The following is a 27,525-nucleotide window of genomic DNA, read 5'->3' on the forward strand; positions in this document are numbered from 1 at the left end:
GTTGGCACAGACAGGCTGCTTCAGGGGCAGAGGTGGCAAAGGTAGTGGTTTATTTTTTCATATTTCTAGTTTTTTCCAGTTAACATACAGTTTACAAATGTGTGAAATAAATATTGCCAACATTAATTTTTTTTTGTGTGTGTGTGGGGGGGGCACATACAGGATCCGCCTGGGTGCCAAATACTCTAGTTACTCTAGTTACTAGATAAAAGAATCAGAGAGGCAAACTGTTTGGCATCCATACCACACAAAAGCAAGAAAGAGTCTACTAAAACTGTCCAGCAGACATATTTTTCAGTTTGAACGGTATTTCCTCACAAAACTATGTAAGACACCAGTCGGACAATTTGCTTCAAGCCAATATGTAACTATTTGTACTGTCGGAGAATTTCTGAGTACTTCTATACCTTGGGGTTCCAAATTATGTAGATATCTTTATCGAGCGGCCCGGGAGAAATCAGACACACAGACAGGAGTGTATGTATAATAAGACCTCTGTTTTTTTACGGCACATTATGGCTTTATTTATATTCTTATCACAAAGCCCGGAAATAAAACACCCTATTCTAATCCAATCATTTTACATAAAGTAGCAGTATGCCTTTATTAGCAGCATATCTAAAAAATAACAGAGCAAATGGGTTGGCAATGAATACTTGTTGTTGCATCTAAAAAAACCTTGTACCTTCCAGCCAAAAACGGTGCTATCGGATAATAGTGTGGAGAACAAAATATGGAATAGAGTTCATCCTGTATTCTTCCACAGTACTGTCATAAAGCTAAATAAGAAACTGCTCAAAACTGTCATAAAGTATATAAGGGCAAAACAAGAAAAACTGCTTAGAGCAGCCACTCGAGTTATCAGTGTTTGTTCCCCCTTCTGTGTAACATCAGCTATAAATGGGATAGTCAATTTATGAGAGGTGGTGGGATGGTTAGAAAAATAAACAATGGTTAGTCAAGGACGAGGATAAGGCCCACAGATATGTTGCCCAAATATAGATCTGTTTTTTTGATAATAAAGGCAGAGTGAGAAAATGACCAGCACAGAGTTTAAACAATTCCAGACAGCGAAGGGTGGAATGTTACATTGTGACTAAGGGCGGCATTGTACAAATTTTTGAAAACGATGCAAGACCCCCCACAAAAATAATGAAACCGAAGAAAAAAATCTTTTAATTCAAATTTGGTGGGCTCATTCATTCCCACTCTCTCACACCCTCATTCATGTTATCGCACACTCTCATTCATGCTCTCTTTATGCCTCTCTTCCTTCTCCAACGACTACTTCAGTGTCATAGAAACATAGTTTCTAATTTCCAATCCTCCCATTAACAATGATTTGTTAAATAAATCCGTTAACGGTTTTGCTAGTATACCACTAAGCTCTTTTAATAACTTGGGATGTATCCCATCAGGCCCCATCAACTTATTTGTCTTTACCTTAGACAACTGAAGTAGAACCTCCGCCTCGATAAACTAATATGTATCAAATGGCTCAGTCTTTTTTTCCTAACTGAGGTCCCTTTCCTTCATTTTCATCTGTAAAAACTGAACAGAAATATTCATTGAGGCAGTCAGCTACACCTTTATCCTCTTCTACATACCTTCCTTCTTTTGGTTTTTAATCTAATACTTGTTTTACTTTCCTTTTTTCATTTAGATATCTAATATATATCCCTTTTTTACTGAAAATTAAACTGACTGGAAAATACTCCTCAGGTGGTACTATGGTGGTATATGACTGCTAGGCTCACCAGACTAGGAGCCATATACCACCTGTGCCCGAACACCTGTTGCATGTAACAAGGAACCGTATCTCGTGGCACTACACTGATATCACTCAATTTTGCCTCTCTGTTTCCCAACTTGTTAACTCCTTTCTAAGCTCCCACATTCAGCCCTCTTTTGAAGGTGGCCATATTAGATGTGATACCTAAAGTTACAGCCACAGTACAAAAAACTGATCTTACAGACCCTAAAAGAGGCCAAATACCTTATAGCCAGATGCTGGAAGTTGGTCAACCTAAGCCACCACAGAAAGGAAATGATCTCCATAGAAACAATGGAACGTCTGGGCGTACAATTTTCTTAGCAGGGGAGATCTTCATGCCTGTTCTATATATGCTTTTTCCTTACCTTGATTACATACTTAACAGACCTGGGTCAATTTAAACACTTACCTCCTAAACCTCTTACCCACTTTTTTGCAATCGGGTCCTTGCCCGGCCGGTGGGCTCGTGTCTAGTCTTTACTGATTGGCTTGCAGATGAACATCTTGACTCTTTAGAAACCCCCATCTGCAACATCTGCACATTGTTTCTGTAGGGACTGGGCTGGGATCTTTAAGACAGAAGGTGTAGACACCCAGTAGCAGGCATTCCAAATCAAGAAAAAGGTAATGTGCAGTCCAGAAGGTTAATTTGGTAATGAGCCAAAGGTCAAAAGTTGGGAGGTCACGCAGGTTGAAGTAGGGTAATGAGGTGTAGCAAGGACACAAGGGGAATATAGCAACAGACACCACAGCTTGGCAAGAATCAAGGAATGAATGGTGAACTGGGTTTATATAGGGAAGTATATTGAAGACTCCACCAGCAGCACGGCACCACTTCCAGTCGTTCAGATACAGGTTTATCAGCATTTCCACCAATGAGGACGTGCCATTAGGCAGCAGGACACCCCCTGCCAGCTGCAGCTCAATTATTCTGCTGGATACGACGTGCCATCACTCGAGGGTGGGGATGCGGCCCAGCATGGAGGACAGCAAGTCTGGATGAAGCAGCCTGGGGTAGGTGGATGGGTCTTGGAGCCTGACAGCTTCCTTTGCAGGTGTTCTGGAGCAACCTGAAAGAAACTTTAAAAAAGGGAAAAAAGGGTGATTGAGGGAGTCATCTACATCATGAAAGAACTCAACACAAATCATCAGACAGCAAATAAACCTGATGGGCCCTTCTCTGTCTCCACTGAGTACTGAAAGAATTGACATGACACACAAAAATATTTGCAAGTAGAGAATATAAAAATGTCAGTGCACTAAGCTAGTCCCAGGCTCAAATAATACAAATGTGTAAAATGAAGCATACCAAACAGGGAGGAGGTTTAGTTGAACCTCCTCAAACACATTATTAAGGTTTTGGTAGCAGTATAAACTGCTTTGTGTGTCCACTATGTAGGAGGTGAGAGTAGGTTCTCATGCTATTGAGAGTGTGCCTTGACATGGCGGGTGAGCTTAATTATGTTTTGGCCAATTGATATAAATAAAACCTCTCATTTATATTATGTTTAATATTTGTTGCCAACTTGCTTGTTCAATGACACCTAGTTTTGTCAACATGTCAAAAAAAAAGAAACAAAAACTAAATGAAATGTCAGCTATAAACAAACTTGTCCAGTTTCAGGGCTGATTCAAAGCTCTGGTGAGCCCTGGGCATCTACACTCTACATTTATACTCACACACACTTACACATCCAAGCTCACATACAAACATATCCATGCTCACATACACATCCATGCTCACACTGCTCAACATCCCTAAACTCTAGTCACAAATAGTGCATATTGATCTATCTTTATGAAAAGTAAAGTTCTCAGTACCATAACAAAGTAGAGTCCATGGACTTACTTGTACTACCATCTAGTGGTAGTCATCATGGCTGCAGTCTGTTATGCTCGTACACAGCAAAAGATAAATTGCTTTAAAACGATTATTTGCAGTGGTCTGTAAAGAAACTTTTTGGTTAAGAGAGCTAACACCAAAGACATATGATTCATAAAGCATAAAGTAGGCCGACTGAAGGTCATTTGATGATAGAACCATTTAAATACTTAAAGGGATTAAACAAAATAAATCAAGAGTTCAATTTTTCTTAATAAAATCTAATTTAGCATCATCTAGGGCATGGACATAAAACATGGCCTGCGGGCTGCATCCGAACCTTTTACCCCTTTGCAACACAGGACATACTATTACATCATGCAGTTCCTTACCGTTGAAGATGCAGAACATAATAGTACCCTCCAGCACTGCACTCCTGCAGCCATTGTTAGTGGGAAGGTTGATGCTGGATGCCAAGCAGACCAGCTTCAGCCCATCTGGGAACTTCTGCACATGTTTTTGTTTTTTTAACTAATCACATGCACGAAAACCTTTAATAGACAAAGGCAGTGTTAATGAACTAAGGATCTGAGTAACTTATCAGAGTTGTCATTTGTGCATTTGACAGCACGTGTCTATATGTGTTGTGAGCTGCGTTGTGTATGCTGTGTGCGCTTTAGTTTATTGGAGTGCTTATGAGTGACGCCAGTTGTCACAAAGTCTGTAAATGATGCAGAGTATGTTATTGTGTTAGGGATATGAGCTGAATGAGGAGCAATCTCTCTGCCCCTGCTGCCTTCAAACTATTGTCCCTCACCTCTTCATTGGTCTTTCACAGTAGACCATATCCCATAGACGCCATGATGGTCACCAAATTGATCTGGTGTTCTGTTCTGTTCGCCTCTTCTGACTGACTACCACCTCCTAGATTGCAACCTTTCCATACATTTTACCCCTTCTCCACTTCTTAGTGCTAGAATACATAACCAGCTTTCTTTCCCATAATTCTCCAACACTCCCTCATTAAATTTACTAATAATCTTCTCACAATGAAAGCCACAGGTCAGCCTTTGTAACTGCTAGCATCTCCTTCCTTTATCTGCACTTCCTGACGACTGTTGAAAATTTCACTACCTCCATCTACTTCAGAGCTCAGGTTGACTGTGTAAGAACCGATATGTTACCTTCTGCCTGCCCGATCCTCCAACACAACGAGGTCCCTCAACCTCAGCAGCCGGCAGCAGGATCTTCTGCCTCTGATGCCGAACGCATGGTGCACACACACGCCCCCTTGCGGCCAGGGCCAGATTAATAGCATCATGGGTCTGGTGCTGAGGATTTTGGTGGGCTTTTTTACGGAAATAAAATAGACAGAATAGACAGAATCTTAACTCCTCTGCATCCATGTGTACTGGATAAAGAGAACATCAGTGCTAGGCAGATAGTATAAGATAGTGAAAATCTTATGTGATGGGATTGGAAGTAGATCAGTACACTAAAAAAGTAATCATACACCTGATACCACAATTTAGAGCCACTAATCCTTTTGTAAATATGCAGATTGAAATAACACATATCCTTTACTTTTCTTCTGACTGATTTCTGGGCCTAGAAAGTTTTGTCCTCTGAAGTGACTAAAAATTCAGGAGGCGTTTTATCTCTTTATAAGTAAAAATTAAATAATTCAGTTTATTCCTACAAGAAGTTAAGTGCCAGGAAACAGATGACCAACCAGACACATCAGGACAGGCTCTGCCACACAGACACCCAAACACACACACACCAGGACAGGCTCTTCCTTATTGACACCCCCACACACACCAGGACAGGCTCTGCCCCACTGACACCCAAACATACACACCAGGACGGATTCTGCCACACCGACACCCAGACATATACACCAGGATGCGCTCTGCCACACCGACACCAAAACATACACACCAGGACAGGCTCTGCCACGCCGACACCCAAGCATACACACCAGGACAGGCTCTGCAACACCGACACCCAAACACACACACCAGGACGGGCTCTGCTACACCGACACCCAAACACACACCAGGATAGGCTCTGCCACGCTGACAGCCAAACTGTTATGTTGGGACCTGGATAACACAAATAATGTAGCAAGGGAGCGAGGTCAAAACACAATCCGAGGTCTGGTACACAATATAGGCAAACAGGAGACTAACGCAGAGAACAAGCACCCAGAGTAACAAACAGTGACTATTTGAACGGGCACTGTGGGTAAATGGGTGTACGTTTAAATAAAGGAAAATGGTGGGAAAACGGACAATGGGCCAATCGGAGAGGACGTGACGTCATTGCGACCGGCACCATAGAATGGTGTCGGTGCGCTAAACACTAAAGAAGAACGTGTGCTAAACCCGCAAGTACTGCGGGTCTATCACACACTTCCCACGGCAGAGCGTCGCGGACGTGTTGCAGCACCTCGCTTATAACTCCGCGAGTGCTGCTGACACGCCGCGGCAGCTCGCTGAGGGACGTTGGCGCATCGTGGGCGGCTCACGGTGGTTCGCATAGTGTAATGCGACCGCCATGAGCGTGCCGCGTCAACACGCACGTCTCTCTCCGTGTACGTGCAGTATGCCGCGTCATCGCGAGAGAGACGCCCAATCACGGGCGGCCGACGAGGGACCGCGTCGGAGACGGTAGGTACAACACAAACACACACACTAGGACGGGCTCTGCCACACCGACACCCAAACACACACACCAGGACGGGCTCTGCCACACCGACACCCAAACACACCAGGACAGGATCTGCCTCACCGACATCCAAACACCAGGACGGGTCCTGCAACACCAACACCAAAACACACACACCAGGACAGGTTCTGCAACATCAATACGCAAACGTACACACCAGGACGGGTTCTGCAACACCAACACCCAAACACACACACACCAGGATGGGTTCTGCAACACCAACACCCAAACACACACACACCAGAAAGGGCTCTGCAACACCAACACCCAAACACACACCAGGACAGGTTCTGCAACACCAACACCCAAACACATACACCATGACGGGTTCTGCAACACCAACACACACACCAGGATGGGTTCTGCAACACCAACCCCCAAACACACACACACCAGGACAGGCTCTGCAACACCACTGTAAAAAAGATAAAAAAATGGTTCTGCACTCAACTCCCAGGAAGCTGGGTGCTAGCAGGAAAAAAGGGACAGCATAAACCCTCTTGAAGCACACAAAGAAAGAAAAGGAATCCCGGCACTCCAAACAGCTTCCAGTCTTTAGATTACTTTATTAAGAGAAAGCAAACAAAAGCAACGTTTCGGCCAAACAGGGCCTTTGTCAAGCTTTGTCAGAGCCATTGTGGTAGTAATTTTTTTCCACACAAATTGTACTTCAGGTATGCATTTTTCAGTTCTGGTATGTGACACTGTCAAACAACACCTCAATATGTGTTCAGCAACAGCCGAGTACAGTGATACCATCAATGCATGGAAAAATATGGTGAGCAATATATGGATTGTTCACACCTTCTGGCGTAGGTGGAATGATCCCCACCAAGGATATAAACTTGCGTGTTTAAAACATTAAAAGGATACCAGGAGCAGAAAGGAATGGTTTTAAAAAAAACGTATTTATTTTCAGCTTTCTGGTTAAAAACCATTAAAAGGTCAATAAAAATAGCACATGTTTCACCTACTAAATAGGCTTCCTCAGAGAGTCTTTGACATCTGGTCCTTCTGCTCCCATTTGCTATTTGGGACATTATTGAAGCTGGCTAATTCAATTTACCCCATCAATCCATATATTTTTTAAACTAGACACCCCAGGTTATTTCAAATGGTGGTATTTTAACTCTTTACATGCACTAATTCTACCATCAGCCTTTGTCAAAGTTTGTGGTTTGTCATTTTTGTGTGTTTTTTTCACACACATTGTACTTTAGGTATGACTGTACAGTCCTTGGTATATGTAACTGTCAAATAACACCCCAATATGTGTTCAGCCACATCCCCTGAGTACAGTGATACCACCAATGGGTTTGTTGGGTTGTTTGGGGGCTAAAAGGCCACATTTGGGAAGTGCACTATTTTTTATTTTGACATCTGGTCAGTCTGTGCCTATGCCCTATTTGGGATATCTTTGAACCCGGCCATTTCAATTTACCCCATCAAACAATACATTTTTTTCAAAGTAGACACTTGGGTATTTGAAATGCTAGTTTTTTAAACTCTTTCCATGCCAGGATTTTTGATCACTGCTAATTTTAGCACTTGCTCATAAAAATAAACTTTTTTTTTTTTTTATATTTTTGGGACTTTTTTACATTTTGATGGAACTGGATGGTTTTGTCTATTTATTTATTACTATTTATTTATTAATATTTTAATAATCACATTCTGATAAGAAAGCTGGGCTCCATTGACTTGCATGATTGAATGCAGTACCAGAGTTCTAAGGAGGGTCTGGAGACACCGCCACCTTGCGAGAAGGAAAATCTCTCACAGTGGCGGGCATTTCAGCGACACCGTTTAAGCTCTTTCCTCCGGTCCGTATCCCTTCCAGTGTACAAGGTATTGGAGGGTACCCCGGAAGAAGCGTGAATCCAGGATGGAACGGATCTCATAATCATCCATGGAGGAGACTGAAACAGGACCAGGACTGGCCAGCGTCCGGGAAAAACGGTTAAATATCACCGGCTTCAGGAGGGAAACGTGAAATGTACGAGGAATACGGAGGTTGCGAGGCAAGTCCAGTTCATAGGTAACAGGGTTGATACGACGGCGGACGGAATAAGGTCCAATAAAGCAAGGAGCCAATTTTTTGGAGGGAGTACGTAGGCGTATATGTCGGGTTGATAGCCAGACTTTGTCCCCGGGCATGTAAGTGGGGGCTGGTAACCGTCTGCGATCATAGTACTTCTTTTGATCCTGAGAGGCAGCAATGGACGCAGAACGGACAGAGGACCAAACTGAAGTTAGCCGCTTAAGATGATCATCCAACGCAGGAACACTCGAATCAGGGGATACCGCAGGAAGTACAGTCGGGTGGAAACCATAGACACTGTAAAAAGGTGTATGCTGGGTAGAGCCTTGTACCGCATTGTTTAGGGCGAACTCCGCGAGTGGAAGAAGGTCAGCCCAATCGTTCTGGTTGTCATTAATGAAAGCCCGCAAATACTGCTCAAGGCATTGATTGGATCGTTCAGCCGCTCCATTGGTTTGGGGGTGATAAGCCGTGGAAAAGGAAAGGGTGATACCCACAGCTTTGCAGAAGGCTCTCCAGAAACGGGAAACAAACTGGACTCCACGATCGGAGACAATCACCTGGGGAAGGCCGTGGAGTCGTACAACGTCTCTGATGAAGATGACTGCAAGCTCCTTAGCTGTCGGTAATTTGACGAGAGGCACGAAATGAACCATCCTGGAGAATCGGTCAACAACAGTAAGTATAGTGGTGTAGCGATGAGAGGAAGGTAGCTCCACTATGAAGTCCATGGCGATGTGGGTCCAGGGACGACTGGGTACTGGAAGGGGCAATAGCAGACCGGAAGGGGGAGTCCTGGGGGTCTTGGTCGTAGCACAAGTGTGGCAAGATTTAAGGAAGTCTGCAACGTCCTTTCTCCAGGAGGGCCACCAAAAACTACGGCCCAGAGCCTGACAGGTGCGCCGGAGACCAAGGTGGCCCGCAAACTTTGTGGTGTGGTGCAACTGGAGTATCTTCTCACGGTATACAGGGGGCACGAACAACTTGTCAGAAGGGGTCTGGGCTGGAGCAGTGGGTTGACTGGCTTGAATTCGTTGCAGAAGGGGAGAGGAAACGGCTAGAGTGACAGCAGAGATGATACGGTTAGTGGGTACGATGGGTTCCGGGTCAGGTTTCTCCTCAGAGGCAGTACAGAACATACGTGATAAAGCGTCGGCCTTGGTATTCTTGGACCCCGGACGATAGGAGATTATGTAATTGAAGCGGGATAAGAAAAGGGACCATCGTGCTTGTCGAGGCGTTAGTCGCTTGGCATCGCCAATATACTGGAGGTTCTTGTGATCCGTGAGGATGGTTACAGGAATACGGGAGCCCTCCAGAAGATGACGCCATTCAGAAAGGGCGAGAATCACTGCCAGTAGTTCACGATTGCCTATGTCATAGTTCCTCTCTGCAGGAGAGAATCGTTTAGAGAAGAAGCCACAGGGGTGTAGAGGCCCTTCGTACGTTTTGCGTTGGGACAATACTGCTCCGGCCCCGATTTCCGAAGCATCTACTTCGATTACGAAGGGTTGAGATACATCAGGATGTATGAGGATCGGAGCGGACACAAACAGGGTCTTTAGTGTATGGAACGCTTGGACTGCAGCGGTAGGCCAGTTATGGCAGTCAGCTCCCTTCTTGGTGAGATCGGTCAAAGGAGCTACCACTTTGGAAAAGTCCCGGATGAATCGGCGATAATAATTGGCAAAGCCGAGAAATCTCTGTAGGGCTTTAAGTCCCTGTGGTTGAGGCCATTGCAGAATTGACTGGAGCTTGTCAGGATCCATCTCGAACCCTGTACCGCTAATGACGTAACCTAAGAAGGATACACGGTTGACTTCAAATTCACATTTCTCTAGTTTTGCGTACAACCGGTTTTCACGAAGACGTGTCAGGACCTTCTTTACGTGAGTTCGATGTGAAAGCAGGTCAGGTGAATGGATTAGAATGTCATCAAGGTAGATGACAACTAATTGGTGCAGATAATCCCGAAAACAGTCATTTACAAAGTCCTGAAAAACAGCCGGGGCGTTACAGAGCCCGAATGGCATTACTGTATATTCGTAGTGACCAGAGCGGGTGTTAAAAGCTGTCTTCCACTCGTCGTTCTGACGGATACGAATGAGGCTGTACGCACCCCGTAGATCTAATTTCGTGAAAACTTTTGAGCCTTTTAGACGGTCAAACAACTCAGAGATGAGTGGCAAAGGGTAAGTGTTTTTTATGGTGATTCGATTAAGACCTCGATAATCGATGCACGGACGTAGACCTCCATCCTTCTTGGAAACAAAGAAAAATCCCGCGCCGGCGGGAGACGTGGAGCGGCGGATAAAGCCTTTTAGGAGATTTTCACGGATATAGGTCTCCATAGCTTCGGTTTCAGCCGGGGATAACGGATACACCCTACCCCGTGGGGGTACGGTGCCAGGAAGCAGGTCGATGGGACAATCGTAAGGACGGTGCGGGGGCAAGGAGTCAGCTTCCTTTTTGTCGAATACATCAGCAAAGGTCTGATATTGTGGAGGTAAGATGGTGGTACCTAAGGAGGCAACCTTCAATACACAGGGTTGAGGTGAAACGCAAGTGGTACACCGCCAGGAGGTGATCTCACGGGTGGACCAATTGATGTCTGGGTTGTGTAGCTGTAGCCAAGGGTAGCCCAACACTATGGGAGCAGCCGGAGAAGATATTACGTGTAGAACCACAGTCTCTTTATGGAGAACCCCTATTTGGAGACGAAGCGGTGTAGTGTCATGGGTCACCGCTGCAGGTAGGAGAGGCCGCCCGTCGATTGCCTCCACAAAAACTGGAGAGGCTTTCTCCTGCAAGGGAATGTTGTGGAGCCTGCAGAAGTCGCGGTCGATAAAGTTTCCGGCGGCCCCAGAGTCAATAAGGGCTGGGGCTAGAATGGTTCTCTCCTGGACAGTGAGAGCAGCAGGCACAAACATACGCGATGTCCGGTCGTGGGGAAAAACAGCAGGAAGGCCTAGAGGAGACTCCCCAATCCTCCTTAGGCCCTGTAGTTTCCCGGCTTCACGGGGCAGGAGCGCACGTAATGACCTTGTTTGCCACAGTACATACAGAGGTCCTGTTGGCGCCGGAGGGTTCTCTCCTCCTCGGAGAGATGTGTGGAGCCGATCTGCATGGGCTCTTCAGGCGGAAGAGAAGCAGAGTCAGAAGCAGCGAGACGTGGCGCAAAACGCACTGGACCCCTTCTTTGGCGATCTCGCTGTACCTGGCGTTCCCGGAGGCGTAGATCAATGTGGCCAATGTAGGCGATGAGTTCTTCCAAGTCCGTGGGCAGGTCTCGGGCTGCTACTTCATCTTTCAGGCGGTCAGACAGGCCATTAGTGAAGGCAGCAACCAAGGCGTCATTGTTCCATGCCACTTCTGCAGCCAGGGTACGGAATTCAATGGCATAGTCCGATAAACTGCGTGTACCCTGACGCAATGAGAAGAGACTTGACGAGGCAATATGGCCGCGACCTGGCCTGTCAAACACTTGACGGAAAGTGGTTACAAAGTCATTATAATTGTTGACCACTGGAGAGTTGCGTTCCCAAAGAGGAGTTGCCCAGGCCAGAGCCCTGTCAGTGAGTAGAGAGATGACATACCCCACACGAGCTCTGTCGGAAGGAAACAAGTAGGGAGACATCTCGAAGTGAATGGAGCACTGATTGAGGAATCCACGACAGGTAGCAGGATCTCCTCCATATCTGGGAGGAGGAGGTAAACGGAGGGTATGAAGACCTGGGTCAGCAGGCGGTGGAACAGCAACAGGTGCAGCAGCGGGCACAGGAGGAGGACCACGTGCTGGATCAGTCCTCGCCAGGAGGGTTTGCAAAGCCTGAGCAAACTGGTCCATGCGATGATCCAGACTTTCAATACGGGCTTCACAGGTAGACATCTTCTGGCCAATCTCCGCGGGGTCCATGGTGACCCTTGGTACTGTAATGGTATGATGAGGCAGGACCCCAGATGGCGGAGGTAGCCAGGCCAAACAGGAACCAGAAAGTCAGAGAACCAACCGGGTCAGACAGGTAATCAGGATAAGCCAAATCAGAATCCAGAGACGAGGTCAACAAGCCGAATCAATACCAGGTGAGCAGGAATCAGGAGCCGAATCAGGAGACAGGAACGAGGTCAACAAGCCAAGTCAAACCGGAGCAGTAGTCACAAGCAATGCACAAGCAAATAGCAAAATACACCAACCAAGGGTGATCCAGAAGAGGAATTCCGGGTTTAAATAGGGAGAGGAGGAGGCGTGTCCTGCATTAAGAGGTCAGCCAAGGTTATAAAAGCATGTTACAAATGTAACGTGCAATATTAACTTTTGACCACACGGTGGCGCTGTGATACCCGTTTACCGCGTGGTCGGCCATGCGGTGAAGACGCCGACCGGGTAGCGGTGGTACTCGCTGCCCGGGAAGCCGCCTGAGGAAGCGTCGTGGGAGCAGCCATGGAGCGGGGCCGGAGAGGCAGGTAAGTCCTTACAGTTGGTATATATGTGTGGATTGGTATATATGTGTGGATTAGTATATATGTGTGGATTAGTGTATGCGTGTGGATTGGTATGCGTGTGGATTGGTATGCGAGGTTTTTTGGGATGGGGGGGCGCCAGAGGAGTAGTCCGCACAGGGCGCCAGAACACCTAAGGCCGGCTCTGACTGGCCCCCTGCAGTAAATTTTGATGTTGCTGAATGCCTCGTCATCGAGACATTACAGCAACACCGTTTAAGTGAAGAAAGCGATCATAAATCGCTTGCTAAGATTGTTTAATGTCATGACATGCCAGGCACGTCATTGGTCTTTAACTACTGTTTTTGTGTGATGTGCCTGGCACCTCACTGGTCGTTAACGGGTTAAGTACGCTATGTGCATTCATTTAACTGGGTGAGCATACAGTACTGGAAATTGTTTACAACTGCCTAGAATCTCTGTAATGGTATTACACACCATAATGTATTAGGGTGAGGCAGTAACTTAAAAACGTAATGGATATGATAGCTGAGAGATTCCTTTAATTTACCTGGTGTCCCTCTTGAAAATACATGGGAGGATTATGCAGAACATAAATTAAGTAGAACCTGTCTTTGAAAGCGAAGTAGGCTAAAACGTCTCAAAAAGCAGCACATAATGCTGCGTTGTAAAGACATTCAAGAATAGATGAGAACCAAAGTCATTGACATTTATCTTTGTAATCAGCAGAAGGGGTGCATGTACATAGGGAGAAACAAAATCCACAGTAGTGTGATATGGTTGGGAAAGGCAGACTAGAGATACTACTGATTGCACTCACAAAAGTAGATGAATATCAAGCTCTTCAGGTATGATGAAGATTTTTCTTTAATAATTCTTGAAATCTATAAAAGTAAAAGCAGCAATGGTGCAGTATATTCCAGCTTTATACACTTAAAAAACTAAATCCACTTACAAGACATGGTGACATAACTAAAAAGTCATGCAAACGAGCCCAATACCAGTAAGAAGATGTAAAACGGTAAAACATCCTCTGATAATATAATCCTTCAGATGAAAGTCTCTCAACGTGTTTCGCCGGTTTGTTCCAGCTTCTTCAGGAGAGTGTAGTCGATCAAAAGAAAAAAGTTGTGTATCCTTTGTTCTCTGTTCTGGTTTTTGAAACAGTCGCAATGTGAATCCTGGATACGTGCGTTCTTGCGTCATTAACGTCATACGTGTTCCGTGTTCCGTGTTCTTGAAGTATTTGGAGGAATACTTAGGCTGGGTACTGCAGTACAGTATCGATGAGTCAAAAGTGAAACGTTTTGGAAGACATGGGTCCAGTTACATTTTACATAATTACATAGTACATAAGGTTGAAAAAAAACCTAAGTCCATCAAGTTCAACCCTTCTATCTAACCTTCCTACTCTTGATCCAAAGGGAAAAAATTTCAAGCAAGCTACTTGAATTCTGCCATTAGGGGAAAAAAGACAATCAGTTTTCTCCTTGGATCAAGAAGCTCTAAAATATTAATTCTATTTATAGCCCTGTATGCCATGCTTTTCTAAAAAAAAAATCCAGACCCCTTTTGAAGGCATCTAATGTATTTGATAACACCACCTCCCTTGGCAGTGAATTCCATGAAAGAGTATGTGTAATTGAGGGAATGAATGAGTATCTGTGAATGAACGAATTAATGAGCATATGAATGAGTGAATTAATGTTTGTGAATGAGCAAATGAATGAGTGTGTGTGATAGCATGGATATGTAAGTTGGGGGGAGCATGGCATAGGGAGGCTGTAAGTGATGTGCATACCCCATACTGCTGGCAGCATCAATACACAAGGGGGTAGCTAGTCAGGTTTCAGTATGTATTGGCTGCTTGTGCATGATGAGTGTGATTGCTATATTGAATATTTATGATTGCTAACAGAAAACACACTCCTATCATGTCCAGGCATACCCAGATTCAACCATGTACTGGCTGACTTGGCATAAAAGGAGTGTGGTTGCTAAAAGCAATCACACTCCTATCATACACAGGTTCCATCATGTACTGGTTACCTGGGCATGATAGGAGTGTGATTGCTGTTAACAATCATATATATATTAATATTGTTATATGTGGAATATGTGTGGAAATCTGTTCATAAACAGGACTATGCATAGGACACATGGTCATGCGTTTAGACTGGAAGAAAGGAGATTTCGTCTAAGGCAGAGGAAAGGGTTTTTCACAGTTAGGACAATAAGGATGTGGAATTCTCTGCCTGCAGAGGTAGTTTTAATCGGAGTCTGTACAGACTTTTAAACAGCAACTTCATAATATTTAGGGATATAATCTTTAATTATGGGGAAACAGCTTATCGATCCAAGGAGAAATCTGACTGCCATTTTGGGGTCAAGAAGGTATTTTTCCCTGGTAAGTGCAAAATTGGAAAGAGCCAAACTGGGTTTTTTTTTTGCCTTCTTTTGGATCAACAGCAACAAATTAACAGGTATAGGAAAGGCTGAACTTGATGGATGCATGTATTTTTTCAGTATATGTAACTATATATTGTTATAATTTTTGTGTCCACTTTTATTAAAAGTAACACACCAAAATTGGACAGAAAAATTCAATAACAATATTACTATATATATCATTGCTAACAGGAATCACACTCTTATCATGCCAAGTCAGCTAGTACATGCTGGAATCTGGGTATGCCTGGTCATGATAGGAGTGTGATTGCTGTTAACAATTATATATATATATATATATTAATATTGTTATTGATTTTTTGTTGTTGTGTTACTTACTTTTAATAAAAGTTCGGCCAAGTGAATGCTGAATTTCGGTTTTGGTTTAGAATTTTCATTTCGGTGCATCCCTAGAAATGATCGTTTAAAAGTAGCATTTTGTGTTTAGTCACAAATTAGTTGGATGAGCTCAAACATTTAAATGTGACAAATAACCAAAAATAAAAAAGTCAGGGAGGGGTAAATACTTTTTCACAGCACTATATTGAGGTTGTTAGAATCTCATTCCAAAACTATGGGCATTAAAATAGAGTTACCCCACCTTTTGCAGCTATAACAGCATCCACTCTTCTGGGAAGGCTTTCCACAAGATTTTGGAGTTTTTCTGTGGGAATTTGTGCCTATTCAGCCAAAAGGGCATTTCTGAGGTCAGGCACTGATGTTGGATGAGGAGGCTTGGCTTGTAATCAGTATTCAAATTCATCCCAAAGGTGTTCAATGGGGTTAAGCTCAGGCCACTTGAGTTTCTCCACACCAAGCTCATCAAACCATGTCATTACATACATTGCTTTGTGTGCAGTGGTACAGTCATGCTGGAACATGAAAGAGTCTTCCTCAAACTGGTGCCACAAATGTCTAAAATGTTCCTTCACTGGAACTAAGTGGCTGAGCCCAAACCCTGGAAAATAGCCCCAGACCATAATTCCTCCTCCACCAAACTTTACAGTAGGCATTATGCATTCCAGTATCTAGTGTTCTCCTGGCATTCCTGGTTCATCACTCCGGAGAACAAATTTCCACTGCTCCAGAGTCCAGTTTCCACACCACTCCAGACGACACTTGGTATTGTGCATAGTTATCTTGGCTTGTGTGCAGCTACTTGGCCATGGAAACCCATTTTATGAAGCTCCTGACACACAGTGCTTGTGCTGATGTTGCGTCTAGAGCCAGTTTAGAACTCTGTAGAGAGTGATGCTACAAAAGACAGGTGTTTTGTTTGCACTCCATTCTTCAGCACTTGGAACCCCCTCTCTGTGAATGTGTAAGGGCTACCACTTTGTGCCTGAGCTGTTGTTACTCGTAGACACTTCCACTTCACAATAATAGCGCTTACAGTGGACCATACAGATATAGCGGCAGGAATTTCACAAACTGAAATAGTTGCATCCTATGACAGTGCCACATTTAAAGTCACTAAGCTCTTCACTTTGACCAATTCTACTACCAATGTGTGCCTATGGAAAAGCCTACGTGCTTCATTTTTTACACCTGTTAACAATGGGCGTGAAACACCTAAACTCAATAGTTAGGAGGGAGTGTCCACATACTTATGATCATATAGAGTACCATTAAAAAGGGTTGACATCAACTCAAAATCCTACATTTTAAATACATAATTTGGCCTGATCAGACTAAGGCAACAGTTTTCTATCTCAATTTACTGATTTGGAAGAGACAATATATGATGTATAAAAGTATGTTATCTGAGCCAGACAAAAACTGTTTTAATAAATTATCCTGTAAGAAAACAATACATGTTTATTTTGCAGACTGAAAACACTCCTTGAGTTAACTAGGGTAACAATTCAATTTCTGGATACTGGAATGATAAGTGCCACCTAGCATTCCAGTTAACTTTGAAATCATATGCTGCCTGATTCATATTTCACTATGATCCATATCTGATTTTATCATTCTAACCATTTCCACTCTTTCAGCCATATGAGCCGGCCTAGTTTTTTTGCACGTGTAACCAATGCAACTATCCAAAACTGTATCCCAAAGAGACTGGAAACAAAGGAAACAAATAGGTTAACCACAACAGAATATGACAAAAAATATAGACAATAATCCTTCTCTTTAAAACATAGAAACAGAATTTGATGGCGGATAAGAACTGTTCTGCCCATTTTTCACGGTGTAAGACTCAGGTCCTAATCAGTTCTTGGTCTTGTCTTAGATTCAGATTAGTTTTATGCATCTCCAATTCATATTTAAATTCCCTCACTGTATTAGCCTCTACCAGCTCTGATGGGAGGCTGTTTTATTTATTTAGCACCCTCTCAGTAAACTAAAACTTCCTTTCCATCTAAACCTCTGACCCTCTAGTTTTAGACTTTGGCCTCTCGTTCCAACATGTTTCCTCCGTTGAAATGAACATCCATCTTTTACTGTGTTAAATGGCTTTAAGTATTTAAATGTTGCCATCAAATCTGCTCGTCTTTCCTCCAATCTATGAATATCAAGTTCACTTAGCCTTTCCTGGTAATTTTTATCCTGCAAACCATTCACCATCTGGGAAGCCCTTTTCTGAACCAGAAGACTGGTGCTTATCATCAGTGGCCTATTCATGTTGGGCGCTGCCTACTTGTTCCAACGTTCTCGTAATAGATGTTCAGTTTATTTGCTCCATCAGCGAGATAACTTTGCAATCACACCGCATCTCCCCTTATTAGCTATACATTATGCAGGGCATCACCTGTTCATGAAAGAGAAGATGGCTGGAGGTTGCCTACATCAAGCACAGTGATGTTAGAGAGTTGAAATATTTAACTTACCTGAAGCTCAAATGTACCTGCTTTTTTGTCCTCCGACAAAGCAAAAAATACAATTAGTGCTTGACAAGTATTTTTGTTTACTTTTGTTTACAGTGCTAATAATAATGCATTTATAATCCTTGAACAAAACAAAAACCCTAGAACTTGTGTATTTTAATACAAAACCTTCCCCCATCCTCCGACATGCTTTCTAACATAAGTCTGTTTATACTAAAAGCAAAAGAACTTGTAGGATTGTTGTACGGCGTGTTGCCCTCTTAATCAGCATCTCCATCTGCTCTCTGTTTTTGCATTGAGAGACTGAGGGGAAGCGGGGTATAAACACACGCCTGCAGGGGAAAGGATTTATTCTTGCCGCACCAGCAGATGGCTCTCAGTCCCTGCCCAGAAAACGGTTAATATCATATAGCACTGATTTGCAAAGCTACATATGGCGTGTGAGAAAACAATAGTTTGAAAGAAGGAGCTAACCAAAATATTTGTTCTTCATGCGCATAGTGCTGTTATGCAACAATTAGGGGAGACACCAAATGTGTCTCTTGCTTGATAAACTTATTGTCAAGTTTACCATCCCATGATCTGTTTACCAAATCTTTTTACATGGCTGAATGTAGAATCGACATACACAGCCGCTCAAACACATGGCATGTAACTAAATTGTAACATTTACAAAAACATATGTGTTAAAACAAGTAAATAATACGTGTATTAGTGAATAATAACAAGAGGGGATCTCTGAGAAGAAGGAAACCAACTTTTAATATACTTTTTGTTAAAGTGATACTATATTAATATAGTATATACACATATATATGTATTATATATTTATATTTAGTATATACATTGCATATAGTTAAATGACCACATAGTTACAATATTTGTTTTAAGAGGACAAATTGCATAAGCATGTTTTAACATGGGGTAGATGGTAAAGCGAACGGGATTTATTACATTTAGATTATATGTTGGTGAAAAGCAATGTTGTACTTTAAGAAATGCTGTGTACATTTTTGGTGCTACATAAACAAAAGATAATAATAATAATAATAATAATAATAATAATAATAATAATAATAAATACAATAGTAATAATAATGATGATAATACATTTTATTTAAATATATTATTTTTTGAATGCATTATTACTATTTATTATTACCACTACTTGTACTACTACTACTACTGATATTATTATTAATAATACTACTAATAGTAATAATAAATATAACTAATACATTATTACTACTACTACTACTACTATTATTAATAATACTACTAATAAATAGTAGTAATAATAAAAATAACAACTATAATAATGATAAATAATAATAATAATAATATAAGTGTGAGTATAGGTGAGGGACTGTGACCTGGCTGCCACTCCTTGGGATTGCTGCTCAGCCCATTCATTAAAGCACATCGCCGTGGAGGTGTGTGGTGTGAGCCGGAGAAGGAGGGCCTTATTGCATATAGAGGGAAAGGGTTTTCTCTTAGTCTGCATTCATCCCTGGGAGGGAAAGGAAAAAGGAGAAGGGGAACGAAGCTTTAGGGAAAGGAGACAGAGAGCTGCTCTTATCAAGCTCCCCTCCTCCTATCTCTCATTCACACCCCACCCCCTCTCCCTCTCTCTCCCTGTCTCTCTCTCTAAGCCTCTCCCCCTGGTAGTCAGTGCGAGGGATTTCTCTACCGGGACACATTTATTTCCTGTTTTAAAGGAGCGTAGAAGGCACCGGTTGGGGTTATGGAGGGGATCCGGAGTGGGCATGTACAGTAGGAGGGCTCCGGGCTGCTGTTCTGCATCGCCGCTCTTGTAAGGTGCTGCGGCGGGGATTGAGTGGAGCTGCCGCTGCCTGGTACCGCTGAGCCATCAAAGACAAGAGGGCTCAAAATGACAGAAGAGGGCTCAGAGGTTCCCAGGGAATTGCTAGGTAAGATGCTCGCTTCGGAATATCGTACATACAGAGCAGACACGTGCTTTACATCATCATCTTGGCTGGAGTATGAGTGTTTTGGCTAGGTACTGGGATTAACCCCTTGCTGGAAGTGACAGCGTTGCTAGAGATCGGGCAGAAATGGGTTAAAGTGGGCGGGCGTAGCTGTGCGGCTGACGCTTGGAGCTAAATCTTTCTGTATGCTCGGGATGTATTGACAAGTGTAGTAAATGCGCAGGGCGGAGAGGGCATGGGCTGGGATCACAATGCATTTCTAAACACGTATGAGTTCAGCCCCTCTGGGGATTACAGGTAATTCGAGCATATATCATGCTACACCGCAGGTGTAATTTACTATGGGTTTAAGAGGACACCCCACAAGCCTTCCTGATCCCATGCCTAGTTTGCAGAACATGTTGAACCAGTTCTAATATATCTATATATCTATATATATATATATGTGTGTGTGTGTATATGACTGATCTGGTATTCCCAGACATATTGATATAATTTTGGTGAATGTCTTCAAGACATTGGTCCTGTAGACCAAAACAAACTAGTGTGTGATCCGAGCATGTGAAGCCACTTATATCTATCATTGGTACTGTACATGGCTATAGGATGTGTGTTATTAATGTAATCATGTTACTTCCATAATGCCAGTTCTGTGTGCCATCTCTGCCAGTGGTGCAGTGAAATGCAGCTCATCCTGAACAGCTTGTATAATTGGACTTGATGTGCCTATTGATTATATACTGTATGTGGATCTATGAAGAGTTTGATATGATGGATATGATATGACAAATCAAATAATATATAGAGATGTGTTGCGATGCACAGTAGCGGTAAAATTGCTTTTTTTGCCCCAAGGGGTTGGAAATGTACAGTCTGCGGCAGTCAAATCAGACTGATCTGCGAGTAAAAACAGTAAAAAAAAAATTCAATGAAACCATTTTTTGCAGAAGATAGTTTAGAACTTAGAAGCACTTGTGTGTGTTTTATTAGTGGCATGCTTTGTAAATGTAAGATGTCAATAAAAATGAAATAATGTACAAGTTTGTAATCCCATATGATCCCAGAGCATTTATCTTAGTATTTGATCACATTTGAAGGCTTGATGATCCAGACCAGGTTTAAGCTTGGGCCTCCAACCATGTCTACCAGCTGGTAGTTTATATTTTAAAGATAGTATAATATTGGAAGCAGACTTGGGAATAAACCACCAAGGACTGAAAAATGCAAGAACTAAAGTGGGTTGTGTTAGAATAGTCAGAACATTTTAATGTTCTGACTATTTCAACTCCCTTACCGCAATACTCATAATGAAGGTCCAAGGTGGCTGGTTTTCTCAAGGGCTGAGCTGGCCATGTATAATGTATGAGGCTTTATTGAAGAACTCTTTGATTTAGTCTAGAGGAATCATAAGACCTAGTCAGAGCAGAGGCAGTGATTTGGGAAGTGTTAGAATGAATTGTAGCAGCTGAGAATGAGTCTCAGTTTTGACAGATAAGGTTTGCAAAAGGTTCACTGCTGTCTTAATCTACCTTTACTTGTGGCCTTCTGCACCTACGCTATGATTTGGCAGTCAACATATTCACGCAAGTGAAATAAGAGTCAGTAGATTGTGGAGATTAATGGAGACAATCATTCCTTTGGACTTTCATAGTGGATGATGTTTCTACTACTGGTACATAGGGAGTCTCTGCCTTCAGCATGCTTTTTACATTTCGATCATTGTAAGATTGGTGTTATTTTTCACTTCCTTCTAATCCTTTGAGTTTTAGGGAGTGTTTCATTATGAGGAATGGTCTTGCCTCTCATCATTACGGTTTCGGTTAATATACATTTTGAAAGCTTTGCTTTCGTTTAATTTTAAGGCCACAGTGTTACATCAAATTCCTCTCATAGCTATGGGGTGTGATAATAAATATATACATATGTATTTTGTGATCCAAACTCTCTTCTATTCTTAGTTTTCTCCTGCCAATTCAATATTAACAAGTTGAGGCAAAAAGGCTATGTTTTCCGGTTGGTAGGGTAAGTGATTAGGTCTGTTGCATTGATGTAGCAATGGAATTGTTAATCAGACACATTGAAGAAGGAGAGCCTTGTGCTAAACCATTGGTTTTCTAAAGGATGCAATTTATTCTTCACGGCTTAAATACTTAAACCATATAAATCTGAGAGGTCTTGCATATACCACAATGAGCATATTAGCTGTCAAGACTTGTCCCAACTGTGAAACTTCAATAAAAAGCTGAATATACGACAGCTAAATATGTAACTAAAAAACAGTTGTTTTTTTTTTGGTAGAAAACATGATCTAATGGTAGTGAGCTGAATATTAGATGATAACCCCCCCCCCCTTAGTCTGAAGAAGGGTGCTAAATAATAATATAAGGTAATGGTTGTTTTTTGTAAGTGAAATCAAATTATATATTTAATAAAATGCTAAAATGATTCACTGTAATTGGCTTATTGCCCCAGTTTTCCTGAATCCATTTTTTACATTTGACCTTGCCACATACACAATGTCTTTGTTGAATGGCGGGCTCATTGGTGGGTCTAAGAACAGATAATAACCCCTCGTGCAGAGTCACCTCTGAGCAGACAGTTCCTGCGGTGAACTGAACACTGATGCTTAGAAACTGGAATATCCTTGCTTATTTATTCAGTGTGAGCTACTTAATTATTAATTTGACAGCTACTATGAAATGTATTAAAATATAATATAATTTATGGGGATAAAGGACAGTTTTCCTACTTCTCTGCTAAGGAAAACTACTTCACCTACCTTACCTCTTCCCTGTCTCATAACCCTACACTCCTCTTCGATACTTCTAATTCCTTCGCTCTATCACAACTACCCCTTCAACTAACCTTACTGCCTATGACTTTGCCACCTGCTTCATTGAAACTATGAGATATGAAATAACTGCAGTCTTCTTCTTGCCATTGCCCCCCTACTGACTCTCCCATGCACTGAACTCTTTCTGGTCTACATTAAAACAATTCTTAAGGTTTGTGAGGTTTGTGCTCTTCTTCTTTCCTCTTGTTCAACCACATGTCCCCTTAATCATATTCCTTCTAATCTTATCCAGTCTCTCAAACCTATTCTTCTCCCTACACTAGTTCATATCTTCAATATGATATACCGTCCCTTCTCTCTACTTCCTCTTACCTCCAAGCTTCTTGAGCGAATTTTGTACATCCAACTAACTTTTTATTTTATTTATTTATTTATTTTTTACTCGGCCCACTTTACTCTGCATTCCGCTCTTGACATTCTATTAATAAAGTTACCAATGACCTACTCGCTGCTAAATCCAAGGGCCACTACTCTATGCTTATCCTACTGGACCTTTCTGCTGCTAAAACTCGGAAATCTTACTTCTTATCTTGTATGCAATTTGTAGCGATAGCTTGTAGGAAATTTGTTTTCAGTAGACAGCGGACATATAGACTGTATAAGCTTGCTTTAATATCCACTGGAACAGGAAATATTTCAGTAGCAGTTGCCATAAGTTTTTGGTATTTTTTTTCTTAGGAGTCTCGTTTATTGTGCAAGTAACGAACAGTTAAATATTCCATACCTTTCCCACCTATTATCTAAATATCTGACAGTCCATACATTGTTGCTCACAAGTAAAATCAGAATTACGTTACTGTGGGTAATACTGTATCCTCATATGGGCAAAAAAGGCATCCATTGCATTATGTTTAGGTTCCATTAACCTTTGTGTTTTCCATGCTGTTCATGAAAGTGTGATCGCCATTTAGCAGGTGTAATGTGTAATGACACAACAAAACAAAAGATCAATGCACACCCAGAAAATACTATTTAAAAGCACCTAAGGCGGAACAATATTGGGAAATGTTACTCTGTATGGTCATATGTTACTTAGCCTGCCACATGTCAAAGTACCCATTTTTTTGTTTTGTTTTTTTTTTTGGAGAATCTAGTTTTACATGGCTATATTGCTTACCAAGGAGCTGAATCAGTGGGACTATACTGCCTGAGACTCTTGTGTGTATACTTTTTAGGGTGCGCTTACCTTTCTGTATTTTTTTTTGTGTATAATGGGAACATTACAAATCCTGAAAAATAGATGCTGATCTACTAGTTTCTATCTCAGGAGATCTTGCACTTAGCTGGTTATTAGAGGCGTTCTAAGGAGCTAATTTATAGCGCAGACTCAAGTAAACTAATGGTTTCAACCAGTGTATTTGGCTTCTTCGTGTTGGCTTGTTAGCTCTTTTGATAAGACAAGCACCTATTTAGTGATGATACTGCGGGGATTTGTACTCTTCTAGAATTAGTATATGTGGACAGTTTTGATAACATAGCAGTGATACACGATAACATTCTAGAAACCCTTGGAGCAACCAAGAACTCTGGTTGGAAGAAATATCATAACGCGATGGTGCTCAGGAAAAAAAAGTTTAGATACATTTGGAAATAAAATATACCTTTAGTAAAACTCAGATTTTATATGCTGTGCATTATGATCTTTGGGGGGAAAAAAGGAGTGCTTATATTTAAATCAAAATCATACATTTTGTATTTCTTTTTGAAAATCTCTTCTTTTTTGGTACATTGTTCATAAATACTGTTAACTTGCTGTTTAGAATGATATCACAAGGTCCAGGATAGGAAAAAAACCCCCATTCATACTCCATATGTTGTTTTCAAGCAGTTGGCGTTATTTTGCAATGTTTTCATTTCATTAGAAACTGTCTATCGTATATTTACAGAAAGCATCAGGGATGTTATTGGGAGGAAAATTAAGATTGCTGTGCGGAAGAAGGTCAAACTCGAGGTCAAAGGAGATAAAGTTGAAAACAAAGTTCTGGTAAGTAGATGCATTAGGTGCAAGATACAAATACTATTTTAAATATGTGCTTATCTTTTTAATATGTCCTTTTGGTAACACACAGTTTTCTTTTATATGTAAAATTTTGTTTTAGTAATGGTATGACTAACCCACCAGTAGCAACATTTAAAAGCAGACTGAATCACTGTTAATCTCATAAGTACAGATTTACTGGCAGACACTGAGAGATATACCCATGTGGACACCAATGGACTGTAGAGGGTACACTGGCAGATTTATTGTCCAGTTTGGGGTGAAGTGAATTACTGGTAACTGGTCATTTCATCATGTAGAACCATCAGTGGTAGACAAGTACTTCCATCTATAATCATATAGCTTAGCACAATGAAATGATCTAGTTTTGTTACCCTCTTTGTCGTGTTACTGTTTATATCTTCCATGTAAAGGGCTACACCATTGTTGGAGAGTGGTTCTTTTTGTATGGCTTATGAACATACCAAGGAACTTATGAGAGTTGACCTAGACATTCTGATTCCTGGGTCAATTTCTTCTTCCTCTGAGCCTTTTGGCCATGCACACTCCCTGCTTTGCCCAATCGCCTTCCACACTCCACTCGCTACCAATGGTCTGTGGCTAGCCCCACTGCTATGCAAACCCACCCTGAAGAGGGAGAGCTCTGGGTAGCGTGTCCTGGGATGTACATAAGTATGCCTATGAAAGATTGTAGGCATTTTTGCGTGTCTAGAAAACATAATGCCAGTAGGGTAAATCTTGGAAGACAAACTGTGTTGCCCTATTTATTGGAAACCGAATAACTCCCAAATATCTTGTTGACGTCGCTATGGGTGGAATGTATTTTATTTTAGATGACACTTTTGATCCCTAATGTTTAAAGGTAATTCAGGATTCTTGGTAAAACACCTGCATAAATGAGTGATAGGCGTGTTTTTCTAGAAACAAAATAAAACTGCAGGGTGCGGGTAAAACAAAAGAGCAATTACTTACGTTAAGTTAGCTGCTGTCTAATAGCCAGCATTACAGAGTTCAATGAATTGTCATTTGTTGCTTGAGTCATAGTTTTTTAGGCTTAGGTTTCTTAGGCTTTCACTTTTCTCATTGCTTTGTTACTACGTATCTTTTCTTAAAATAAAATTTTGATGTGGTTAAAGAGCTATTTCCAGGAAGCAGGGCCTGGAGGTAATTAGGCAGGCCTAGCACTTGTGAGTGTGTGTGTGAGTCTACCAGCCACTGGGCAGTTGGGGCCTGCTTGGATGGGTTTGGGTATTTAGCAGCTCTGTTTCTAATGCTGCATTACGTTGATAAAGCAGGATAGTTAGAGCAGATCTGTATGTCTTAATTCATACTTAAATTCCCGAATTTAGCATTTGACCAAGGGATACTAGAGTGTGACTTCCCTCCAAGGTCCAATTGGAAGGTGCTGTAAGTTAGAGGATCTCCTACTGATGTCAGAAGTATGTGAAGTCAGGGACGCAAAGATGCATTTTGATGTTTTTAGGACAATATGTGTCGGCTAAAGCACTGTTATTGATATTTGCAGCATAAGTAGTGACGCAATTACCTCGCATGCTGTGTTACATGTGGGACAATCCGCGCGTTGTTACGAACTCCGAGAGACTCCCATTTCACGAGAAATAACTGCACGGACGGTATGGGATTATGGCTAGATCAGTACTAGATGATACTTTTCACAGTAAATTTCACACATATATTCCTTACAACCATAGGACAAAAACTAAAGCTTATACACATATGGTGGGAGCTCCCTTTGGGTACATGAAGAAGTAAAAATACAAATATGTTCACCTCTTGAGTGTGAGCTTTCTCTTGAGGAGTCCTACTTGATCATCTATGGCAGCCGGGAATATATTTAATTAGTAGGCATCCATGTGCCAAAATTGGCAGGGAATATCTTATTATGAGAATAAATATTAATGAGTCCTCAAAGCCGTGTCTCGAGTCTATAAAGAGACGCCTAAGAGATCTGTTAGCTGCGGCCTTTGTTGAAGTGAAAAACACGCAATCTTTAATGTGGAAAAAGGACGTCCCGTGAGAAAATCTGTGTATTTAAAATACCTATAGTATATAAGTTGCAATGTGACCTGCCGCACTGTATGAACTTTTGACTGCCTTTTATATGTCACAATTACTCCCTTATGTAAGTTGGATCTAATGTAAGGAAGTGGTGGTAAATAAATGGGTGGTAAATAAATGGAATGGCCTCCCGTTAGAAATGGGATAGGCATAAAACTATTCTGAACATAAGACTAGACCAAGGACTGATTAAGACCTCAGTGTTTTATCGTGAAAAATGTTCAGACTTGATGAGCCATCAAATTCTGTTCTTCTATAAGAACCATTTGACCGATCTCATCTGCCCTCTAACACAATGTCTCTATATGTAAAGGCATATTTCTCTGTTATGCCTCTAGTAATGATCCCAAACATGAATTATTGGCTTTAAAAATGTAAAAAATCGACTGACCCTGCCAGAAAGTAGAGCTCACCAATGATACAGCACTTAGTAGAAGTGTTTTAGCGAACTCGGGACTTTGTCAAGTAAAATGTCATGTATATTTATGTTTATATGCATGTACATATCATATTATAATAAGGCTTTCAAATATT

The 27,525-nt window shown here is 41.8% G+C and overlaps 1 protein-coding gene across 1 annotated transcript in view; it reads left to right on the plus strand.

Annotated features, from left to right (window-relative positions):
- Positions 1-19,611: 19,611 nt before the first annotated feature.
- Positions 19,612-27,525, plus strand: part of CARMIL1 (capping protein regulator and myosin 1 linker 1) — a 107,494-nt gene continuing 99,580 nt past the window's right edge. Inside the window, exons 1-2 of the mRNA XM_053467096.1 lie at positions 19,612-20,041; positions 24,800-24,897. Coding sequence (XP_053323071.1) covers positions 20,002-20,041; positions 24,800-24,897 — 138 coding nt within the window. The 5' untranslated portion in view covers positions 19,612-20,001. The remainder of the gene's footprint in view (positions 20,042-24,799; positions 24,898-27,525) is intronic.

This window comes from Spea bombifrons, chromosome 5 (assembly GCF_027358695.1).
Source record: "Spea bombifrons isolate aSpeBom1 chromosome 5, aSpeBom1.2.pri, whole genome shotgun sequence".
NCBI lineage: Eukaryota > Metazoa > Chordata > Amphibia > Anura > Pelobatidae > Spea > Spea bombifrons.